Here is a 10,880-nt window from a genome sequence, read left to right as displayed (position 1 = left end):
CCCCAAACCCCGTCCCCTCTCTCTCTCTAAATACACACATACACACCCTATCTATCAGTCTACCATCATTCTCCATAGAAGGCATAAACAAGCTCTGCCTGCTAGCTAGAACTTCTGTACCGCTTTTTTTACCTCTTCTTGGAAAATAGTAGCAGACTTGCAATTTACAGAAGAAACCAAGAGATGCCGTGGAAGTTTGCCAATTTCTACCTCTGTCTTAACAGTCTGTATGAACATGCATAATGAGTACTCATCAGGTTTTAGAGGCCAAATGCATTTCAATTAACATGGAAAAAGAGTCAACGGACAGCAAGCTAACAACCGATTTACCTAATGAAACTAACCCCTAAAAATAACATTAAACACATCCAGAAGAAATTATAGCTGGATTGCCACAATCTGTTCTATCGATTGATAAAAAGGAACATGTTGGGAAAACAAGGTATTTTATCTGCTCCGATTAGCCTAATGAGAAAAATCTACAGAAATATGTTACCCATCAAATATCTATTTAACACAAGAACTCCAATTTAGAGTCCATAAAGACCTAAAATTTACCTCATTCAAGTAGAGCAGTAGACTAACTGACTAACATAAAAGAGATAATTCCTCAAGATTATCAAATGAAGCAACTAATAGAGAGACATAACCTACAACCGGCCATATACGGAAGCGAGATAACGGAAGCTCAATACTCGGAAGGGAGTGGTTAACTGGTACCTGTTCCATGAATTGATCTTGTGGCACCAAAATTCGATTTGAGTTGCCCAAGTCTTAACCAATCCCTTTCGCTGCCCCCTATGAGTTCACAATATCAAAAATTCAATCCAAGTTTTTTTAAGTAAATAAACTACAGAAGGTCAGTTTATACATACCATTCTTTGAATTGAAATAAAACAATCCCCTTGTTTGATTGCATACTGACGTGTTATATCCCCTACAACCCTCCTTCAACAAAGATCCAGTAGTCTACAAATTTAACATTGCTCACACATCAATACCAAAAAAAAAAATGCAGAGAGCGACTGAGATAAAAGAAGGAGAGGACAATACAGTAGAAAAGGTGCAGCGAGCAAGACGGTGAGCAAGACGAAGACCATTTGAGCTGACCATTTCAGTAACACTGAAAAAAGCTAAAGCAAAACAGTTCTCGACTATAATAAACCCTAGAAAAACCCTAGTTTGTCAAGTGAAAAAAAGATTGATTTTTTTTTTCAATTGATGGGGTTTTGATAGAGCATATAGACGTCTACCCACACAAGCCTCAAGCTTCTTTGCGAGCTTTGCAATGGAAGGTTCTAGTTTAATGGCGGAAGTAGTATCAGGGGCTCCTTCTTTTGTGGAAGCCCTTTCACAGGGCCTAATTGGATATTAGGCTGAAATACAGGGGCTTATTTGACAAATATATAGATTTTTTTGTGTTCTTTAAAGTGAATCTAGGGCATACGCAAATGTTTAGAACAGTGTGGAAATAAAAATTTAACTTTCTTTTTCTCCAAGAAAGGGAAGCTTTAAACATTAATAATTTCGAAGCAAAAACATTATAGTAAAATTATATATTATGGTTTCACTTTCACCCCTTCTTCCAAGTTTGATGAATACGAGGATAAAATGTATCAATATTGATTTCATTAGGTAAATATCTTATATATTTTCGTTATTATTGAACTCAGATAAACATATTAATATGATGAACTTACTTTCCATCTTACTAATACATGCTTTGGTAATTCTTTGACATTTTAAAAAAATTCATAAAATTTATTTTTAGTGATTAATCTAAAATCAAAGGAAATTCATCTTATTAGTGAAGGATATATTATTTTTCAAATTCAAAATATTAAAAAGACGGAGAGAAATTAAAATAGTTATATCGTATTAGAAATTAACAAAATAATTTAATATTTTACAAAAATTCATTTAACTTACGAAGATATCCTATCAAAATAACTTTTTATTTACTTTTAAAACAATAAATAAGTTAATAAACTATTGTATGAACACCTTTGAAACTTTTTTTTTATAGTACTTAATTACTTTTTAAGTGTTATTTTTTTTATGAACCATAAAGTCAATCAATTAAGTTTGAGTAACATTAGAAATCAACATAGTTATATAATATTTTATAAAAACTCACTTAACTTATGAAGATATCTTATCAAAATAACTTTATGTAAAAACTCACTTAACTCATGAAGATATCCTATCAAAATAACTTTTATTTACTTTTAGAATAATAAAAAGGTTAATAAACTATTGTATGAACACCTTGAAATCCTTTTTTTTATAGTACTTATTTACTTTTTAAGTGTTATTTTTTTTATGAACAATAAAGTAAATCAACTAGGTTTAAGTAACATTTTGTATGAATTTTGAAACCTTTTTTATAGTATTTATTTACTCTTGATTCCGAATAAAATAGATATCAATATGAATGCTTATCTTTATCAACTAAAATTAGACTATAGTTGATCAGATTTTATTGAATTTTAATACAAATAATAAACATTGAACGGGAAAATAAAGGCTAAACTGTTGATATTTTTCTCCATATATATAAGGAGAAAGAAATAACAATATTGTTAAGCACTACCACTAGAGGAAATTCAAAAAATGCAAAGATGTAGCAGTACCTCATGAGTTAATTAGCAACCTAAAACAAAATTTCAAGCTACTCTTGCCAATTACAATAGAAGCTTCACTGCCCAAATGAATTTACCAATGTACATACACACACAAAAATGCTTTTATATACACTATATAATTTTTCGACGAGACAAATAATTACTTGTACCATTTTCATGTTTATCACCACACACCAACGTCCTGGCGCTCGCATAGTCCAATCATATCAGCAGTTTTCATCAGCATATCTCGTCCAAATGATCTCTATATCCCTAATTTGATCAGATGATATGAACAATCTCTCAACATGCTGCGATGAATTCGAAGTTTTGAGTACTGCTAAAGAACCATCCTTCAATACTTCATCATCCTCTGGTGCTAGCAAATAAATGCCAATAAACACAGAAATCATTCCAAAAACGAACATAGTTGTTCTTAAAGCATCAAACACCTTGTATTCCTCAAAGTAGACAAATCCAGTACAGATTGAGAAAAACGTCCAAGCGATTTGAAACATAGGTACGATAAGTATTGCATCAAATCGCGATAGCCCTTCATTTAACCTGGCCATCCAAAATCCACCTGTACTTATAAACATCAAAAGCATTGAATACGTGAACCTGTTGAGCAATGTTGAATAACCACCACCACCATCACCATCATGATTCGATGACATTGACAATCTCAATATGTTTGAAAGAGATTTCGCGAACAATACTGAACACGATCCAATTGCACCAGAAACAACTGCATATGAAAACGGAACCAGCATTTGCCCTTTTCCTCTTTTGTAAATTGAATGATGGAAAACAACAACTAAGACCAAACCGATACAGTACACGAGAAACACAATGTTTGTGTAATTTTCACCCAATTGCTCTGTTGTGTAAACAGGGGACTGATGATTACCAAAAGCTACAAGGAAAATGTTTCCAGCAACAACAAAAACAGTGGCTAACAATAATTTGATTTTCACTGTTTTATTCAACACGAAGTACGCGAATCCGATGTTTGAAATGAACTGAATAGATCCTAAAGCTGCTAGAAGTGATTGAGCAGCATAACCAAATGAAATGAAATTGAGACAATTTCCTATTGTGAAGAAGAGAATACCAATTCTCCATGCTTGAAAGTATATAATGGGCTTCATCCTAGCCCTTAAATTTCTCTCATCATGAGCTAATTTAAGCAGGTTGGTTCCAAAGTTGATGAAAATGCTTCCTAACAAATTGATCAACGCTCCAATCACCCAATCCCCCATGGACACACTCGCGGATTCAGAAATTTGAACAAGGAAATTTTTTTCAAAAAAAAATACAAAACCTGTGACCTAAAACAATTTTTGAGCCAACATCTTTGCCACTATGCTAGAAGACTCAGATTGCACAATATAATATTACGATGAACTTGATTCAATTGAATTCTCTATGAATAAGATAGTTTCACGTTATTTAAAATACTATTTACGGTATTTCTTCGGACTGCAGATTTAAATTATGTGTAGAAAGAATAAAGGATCTTTACAATGATATTGGAAGTTCAAAAGTTACGAAAAGGGAAGCAGCCAATAAAAGGGTAGACAAAATTTGAACAAGAAAAAGTCAAAGCTGGTGCCTGGTGGCTTTTTGAGTTTTTCCTTCTTCTTTCCTTTAAAAATTAGCATAGAGTATAAATTTGGATTTAGGAATAATGTCAACGATTTGTGTTTCTAGAAGTTTAGAGTTACGTAATAATTTAACTTTCTAATACCCTTTAAAGTCACAATTGTGAATTAAGTTTAGAGTCAGAAGTATCTAATATCAATACGCATAGCATGACAATTAATAATAAAATTGTGAATTAAGTTGTATGGAGAGAAAATGGTTTTGAGTAAGTAAATAAATGATGTAGTGATATCAGATGGTTTTGAGTAAGTAAATAAATGATGTAGTGATATGAGATAAAAGAATAATCGATTATAACAATTTGATGATAAGGATCGAATAATATTTTCGAGACATGACCAATATATGTAATTCAGTTTGGGAAGGTTTTGATTTTGATATTATTGGATAAATATGAAGTTCGTCAAACTCCGAAGACACAAGATCAGATGCGGAGTTAGGTGGGGGTTTTGTAAGTTCGGATGAATTCAATGACTTTTTCTGTAGACTTTGTATTTGTATTAAAAAATTATATATATATATTATTAACCCGTGAATCAATCGAATGATAACTTAGTGGTAAGGAAGGTGCGATATAAATGTCTTTCACACTAGTGATGTGGGTTCAAACCCCACTATCAATCTTTTGTGCTAAAAGTTAGAGCCCCAAACTCCTAGTTTTGGCTCCGCCTCTACTGACAAGATAAAAAATTAATACAAAAATACAACCAAACAAGGATGAAATAGACCTATCAATTTGCGTACAGAAGAGGATATTACGATTTACGATTCTCATTATTGATGCACAATTATAGTGTTCATATATAAGTGGAGGACTTGACACTTGAGAGTGAGGGATTCCATGGAGGCCACTCTCTTCAAATTTATATACTATAATTAATAGTCATTTAGCCTTTGTATTAGGGATTATACAATATCTGATTAAACATTTTAACTCTCTTAGAGTCTGTTTGAATTAGCCTAAAAGTCGGTTAAATTTTTTTTTAATTCTGTTTTTGACGTTTGGAAATGTTTGACTAATTTTAAATAAGTCAAAAATGACTTACACTATGATAAAAATAGTTTTTATCATCAGCAAATATGCACATTAAATAAAAGTACTAAAGCTTTTATCGATATTGACTTGACACCCTTTAAGAAACTATAAATAAAAGAGTAATTTTAATATATCATTTTTTTATAAATATAATATCTTGAAAAATATAATAGATAAATGACTATAATTAATCATAAGAATAAATTAGAAACTAAGTGTAAAATAACCCATGAATTTTATAAAGTGGACAAATATTGTTGGATAGTAAACATAATTAATCACAATTAAATCAATGTTATTATAGACTTTAGAGATGTTTAATAAGAGAGTTATATATATTTGGCAACAGTAAAATTATTATTGTTAACTAATCACCGTTAAAAATCATATTTGATAAAGCAATATGTTCCACACTAATTCTCCATGGGATGAATGGGTGGTGATGTAATTAATTCCTGTTATGCGCATAATATAGTATTATTTTAATAAAATTTTTGAATTCTAGTATTTACAAGGAATAATTTGACCGTCTGTACTCGTCAATATTGAATTCGATCATTTAAAATATTTATGAAAAAAATGAACTAGATCTAGCAAGGTCAAACAAATTAATAAGATTTTGTTATAAAATTTTAGCCCCAAAAAGTATTTTTTTTTCTTTGTAAAAAAAAAACAAAAAAACTTTTGAGCGAGCACGTTAACAATCGTTGATTATCATTAAGTTCTATGTCATTATAAGTTTTAAGAACATTTACAAAAAAGTGTTAATAACCTCTAAAAAATTAACAAGCTACTAGCGTTAATTAATTATCGCTACAGATTATTTTTTTTAATTTATCACATAATTTTTTCAGTTCAACTAGAGGGAACAGTCACATGTTCTAGTTATACATTATTCTCACAAATTAAACCCATCAAATTATAATCCTCTATATGATTATTGAAATAATTCTTTAAAGAAAATGCAACTTTTTTTCTAGTCCAAAGTAAGGGAAGTAATTATGGAAGTAATTAAGAAAAGAATAAAGCATTGCATCTTTGGGCATTTTAATTGTCTTGCTTTAGCCTTTATTTTTTGGCTTCACATGCTTCTCTTCATGCTCTACTAACAAGAATGGAATGCCTTAAAAGATCACAAGATCCAAGTAAGGCATTTCATTTTATTCTCTTTTTTTTAAAAAAAAAAAAATCTTTTTCTCGTTTTATTAATTGTTGCAAGATTAACCTATATACATTGTCAGTCTCAAAAGAATTTTGTCCTATCAATGCATTTTAAAATATTGAAGAGGGTTTGTCCCTCTTTAAAACGATCTGATAGTGTATTTTTGAGGATAATCATAGCTCTTGCCTAAAAGCGTTTAAACTTACTCCATCCGAGGTAATCATAGCAATTATAAAGAAAATTAAGACTTAAAAAGCAAGAATATAAAACAAGAAAAGAATAAACATTGGATCTACATCTAGAATGTTCTCAATTTCTAGCTTAAAGTAACTAATAAAAGCTAAAAGAGAATGAAGTGTGGAACAAATTAACCAGCAAGAGTATATCTTAATTCAAAAGTGTATATTTGACACCATTAGAAGAGTATCAGCATTCACTTTTAGCAAAGATTTCATTGAACAATATAAAGAATTTTTACACGATCATTATAATACAATAGGCTCATATCATATCGACAGTTACATGTTATTGTAGGTCATGTTAACGCGATGATATACATAATATTGTCGGTACATATAAGTTAAACGATCGTGTACTGCGTCATGTTCAAGCAGACATTAACAAATTCATTCTTCTTCTATATTTTTCTCATTTTCCTCTTCTTTTCTCTGCATATATCACATTGTACTGTTTAGTTTGTTTTCTACTTTGCCAAAAAAATTATTCCTTTCACTCTATTTCAATTTCATAGAATATTTTTCTAGAACTATTAAACAGCTTCTTCATCAAATCATTCTTTTCTTGTAGAATGCACCTTGATACTACACTAAAAAACAACAAATACTTCATTCCTTTAACTTACTACTATGAACTATCTTTGTTAAATATTAGAATCTGGTTGCTTGAGACTTGAGTCTTGAGATATCTTGAAAAGAGTTATTTGTTGGTGGCGAAAAACAAGAACAAAAAGGGAGGGAGATATGAAGTTAATAGTAGAAGTAATAGATGCTTATGATCTTATGCCAAAAGATGGTGAAGGATCAGTAAGTGCATTTGTAGAAGTTGATTTTGAAAACCAACTTAGCAAAACTAGAACTGTCCCAAAAAATCTCAACCCAACTTGGAACCATAAACTCATTTTCCATCTTGACGATATAAAGAATCATCGATACAAATACATTGATGTTTCTGTGTATCATGAGAGAAGGCCTATTCCAGGGAGAAACTTTCTTGGAAGGGTGAGAATTCCTTGCTCAAATATAGTCAAGAAAGGGGAAGAAGTTTATCAAAGATTCCAACTTGAAAAGAAATGGTTTTCCTCATTTGTTAAAGGAGAGATTGGCCTCAAAATATACATTTCATCACCATCTGATCCAAATTTATATCCTAAAAAATCTTCTAGTCCTTCAAATATCCCGTCCATCGAAAATCCAGAACAGTTAGATAATCCACCACCTTCACTTCCTGCTTCTGAAGTTTCTACTCTTGATACTCCTAAAGATAGTAACAGTTCAGAAGTACAAAACACTGAAAACACTGCAATTTCTGGTGCTGATCAGTCTTCAAGCTTTGCTGTAGTAGAAAAAACTGGTCATCTTACTCCAAGTGAGCAGGACACAGAATCAGTTGAGCACATTGAAGAAACATCTCAATTTGTATTCAAGCATCAAGCTATGCAGCAACCAGTCATATCAATAAGGAAGAGACCAGGTTTCCAACCGACAATGCAGCATGGGGTAGACCACCCCCGAGCTATTCCTAGCCACCAAGGTGTCCAACTGCCAATGCATCATCAAGTAGACCACCCCCGAGCTATTCATGGCCAGCCAGGTGTCCAACCGCCAATGCAGTATCAAGTAGCCCAACCCCGAGCTATGCATAACCACCCTAAAGATGACTATGAGCTGAAGGACACGAATCCTCAGCTTGGGGAGCATTGGCCACGTGTTGGAGGTTACGGAGGAAGAGGATGGATGAACAGTGATAGACATGCAAGCACATACGATCTTGTGGAGCAGATGTTTTATCTTTATGTTCGAGTGGTTAAGTCCAAAGATCTTCAACCAAGTGTACTCACCGGTAGCTGTGACCCATATGTGGAGGTGAAGATGGGGAATTACAAAGGACGGACAAAGCATTTTGATAAGAAAATGAATGCGGAATGGAACCAGGTATTTGCTTTCTCTAAAGATCGAATTCAGTCTTCAGTTCTTGAAGTTTATGTGAAGGATAAAGATATGATGGGAAGAGATGATAATCTTGGAAAGGTGGTTTTTGACTTGAATGAGGTTCCAACAAGAGTTCCTCCTGATAGTCCCCTGGCTCCTCAATGGTACAGACTGGAGGATCGACGAGGAGAAGGAAAAATAAGAGGGGAGATCATGCTTGCTGTTTGGATGGGAACACAAGCAGATGAAGCATTTTCAGATGCCTGGCATGCCGATGCTGCCTTTGTTCATGGAGAGGGGGTAATGAGCGTCAGGTCCAAAGTTTATGTCTCTCCAAAACTTTGGTACGTGAGAGTAAATGTTATTGAAGCTCAAGACATCATCCCAAATGACCAGAGCCGTCTCCCTGAAGTTTTTGTGAAAGCTCAGGTGGGAAATCAGGTGCTCAAAACCGATATATGCCCTGCTCGAACAGCAAATCCAATGTGGAATGAGGATTTGGTTTTTGTAGCTGCTGAGCCTTTTGAGGAGCAGCTAGTCCTCAGCATTGAGGACCGTGTTCACCCAATGAAAGATGAGATTCTTGGAAAGATAAGTTTCCCACTCAACACATTCGAGAAGAGGCTTGATCACAGACCGGTCCATTCTCGCTGGTTCAACCTTGAGAAGTTTGGTTTTGGTTCCTTGGAAGTTGACAGGAGGAAAGAGCTCAAGTTTTCAAGCAGAGTTCACCTCAGGGTATGCCTTGAAGGGGGATATCACGTGCTGGATGAATCAACCATGTACATAAGTGATCAAAGGCCAACAGCACGACAGCTGTGGAAACCACCGGTGGGAATATTGGAAGTTGGCATATTAGGTGCAGAAGGACTTCTTCCAATGAAGATGAAGGACAGCAGAGGAAGTACAGATGCCTATTGTGTGGCTAAATATGGTCAGAAATGGGTAAGGACAAGAACCATTCTTGACACTTTCAGCCCCAAATGGAATGAGCAATACACTTGGGAAGTTTATGATCCTTCCACAGTTATCACATTGGGTGTCTTTGATAACTGTCATTTGGGGGTTGAGAAGCAAGGGACTGGAGCAGCACGAGACTCACGCATAGGGAAGGTACGTATCAGATTATCAACGTTAGAATCTCATCGAATTTACACTCACTCTTATCCCCTTCTTGTTCTGCACCCATCAGGGGTTAAGAAAATGGGGGAACTCCAATTGGCAGTAAGATTCACAAGCCTCTCTTTAGCCAACATGATACATACTTATGGCCACCCTTTGCTTCCCAAAATGCATTACCTTCATCCCTTTACTGTCAACCAAGTAGACAACTTGAGGTACCAAGCTATGAGCATTGTTGCTGTTAGACTTGGTAGAGCTGAACCACCACTCAGGAAAGAAGTTGTAGAGTACATGCTAGATGTGGATTCCCACATGTGGAGTATGAGAAGAAGCAAGGCTAATTTCTTTAGGATCATGTCACTTCTTTCAGGCTTAATCTCTGTTAATCGATGGTTTGGTGATATATGTCACTGGAAAAATCCAGTTACCTCAGTCTTGGTTCACATCCTCTTCCTGATACTGATCTGGTATCCGGAGTTGATTCTTCCAACTCTGTTTCTCTATATGTTCCTCATTGGACTGTGGAACTACCGGTTCCGGCCAAGGCACCCTCCTCACATGGACACTAAGCTTTCATGGGCTGAAACAGCTCACCCTGATGAGCTTGATGAAGAATTTGACACGTTTCCAACGTCTCGACCCCACGACATTGTTCGAATGAGGTATGATAGGCTGAGAAGTGTGGCTGGGAGGATTCAGACCGTGGTCGGTGATATAGCAACACAAGGAGAGAGGCTGCAGGGGGTGCTAAGCTGGAGAGATCCAAGAGCAACAAGCTTGTTTATCATGTTCAGTCTTTTTGCTGCAGTTATGCTTTATGTGACTCCCTTCAGAGTGGTGGCTTTAGTTGCTGGGTTATATATGTTGAGGCACCCCAGGTTCAGAAGCAAGATGCCTTCTGTTCCCAGCAACTTCTTCAAGAGATTACCAGCCAGAACAGATAGCATGCTATGATGCAAGAGGCTCAAAGTCTAGCTCTACTTTTATTTTTCCAGTCTGTATTTCATAATAATCATTTTTATGGTTAATCCTTTTTATAAGTTGTAGTTTTATGTAAAATTCCAAGACAATATATGAATTTACTCTTGATTTAGCTTTTGGTC

At 34.4% G+C, this 10,880-nt stretch overlaps 3 protein-coding genes across 4 annotated transcripts in view; 1 reads left to right on the top strand and 2 right to left on the bottom strand.

Moving 5' to 3' along the window:
- The window catches only part of LOC107008571 (chaperone protein dnaJ GFA2, mitochondrial), a 10,186-nt gene extending 8,792 nt beyond the window's left edge, over nt 1-1,394 (bottom strand). The window contains exons 1-3 of the mRNA XM_015207667.2: nt 1,054-1,394; nt 876-969; nt 721-798 (exon numbers count right to left, since the gene is read on the bottom strand). Of these exons, the coding sequence (XP_015063153.1) occupies nt 721-798; nt 876-969; nt 1,054-1,113 (232 nt within the window). The 5' untranslated portion in view covers nt 1,114-1,394. The remainder of the gene's footprint in view (nt 1-720; nt 799-875; nt 970-1,053) is intronic.
- A 1,121-nt stretch (nt 1,395-2,515) lies between these two features.
- LOC107030158 (probable magnesium transporter NIPA8) lies at nt 2,516-4,175 on the bottom strand. Its single transcript, XM_015231538.2, has one exon. It carries the CDS (start codon nt 3,884-3,886, stop codon nt 2,852-2,854), a length of 1,035 nt encoding a protein of 344 aa, XP_015087024.1. The 5' UTR covers nt 3,887-4,175; the 3' UTR covers nt 2,516-2,851.
- Nucleotides 4,176-7,244: 3,069 nt separating this feature from the next.
- Nucleotides 7,245-10,870, top strand: LOC107007523 (FT-interacting protein 1). Of its 2 annotated transcripts, XM_027914999.1 has the most exons (2): nt 7,245-9,768; nt 9,848-10,027. In XM_027914999.1, the coding sequence occupies exons 1-2, from the start codon at nt 7,468-7,470 to the stop codon at nt 9,881-9,883; spliced, it is 2,337 nt and encodes a 778-aa protein (XP_027770800.1). In that variant the 5' UTR covers nt 7,245-7,467; the 3' UTR covers nt 9,884-10,027. The 2 variants fall into 2 exon arrangements, with proteins under 2 accessions (XP_027770800.1, XP_015061663.1); XM_015206177.2 differs by having other exon boundaries at nt 7,248-10,870.
- Nucleotides 10,871-10,880: the final 10 nt, after the last annotated feature.

This window comes from Solanum pennellii, chromosome 1, assembly GCF_001406875.1.
Source record: "Solanum pennellii chromosome 1, SPENNV200".
Classification (NCBI taxonomy): Eukaryota; Viridiplantae; Streptophyta; class Magnoliopsida; order Solanales; family Solanaceae; genus Solanum; species Solanum pennellii.
This window is presented reverse-complemented; position numbering and strand designations above follow the sequence as displayed.

Coding starts and splice junctions, on each gene's coding strand:
- LOC107030158 (XM_015231538.2), bottom strand. CDS start 3,886: ATGGGGGATTGGGTGATTGGAGCGTTGATCAATTTGTTAGGAAGCATT.
- LOC107007523 (XM_015206177.2), top strand. CDS start 7,468: ATGAAGTTAATAGTAGAAGTAATAGATGCTTATGATCTTATGCCAAAA.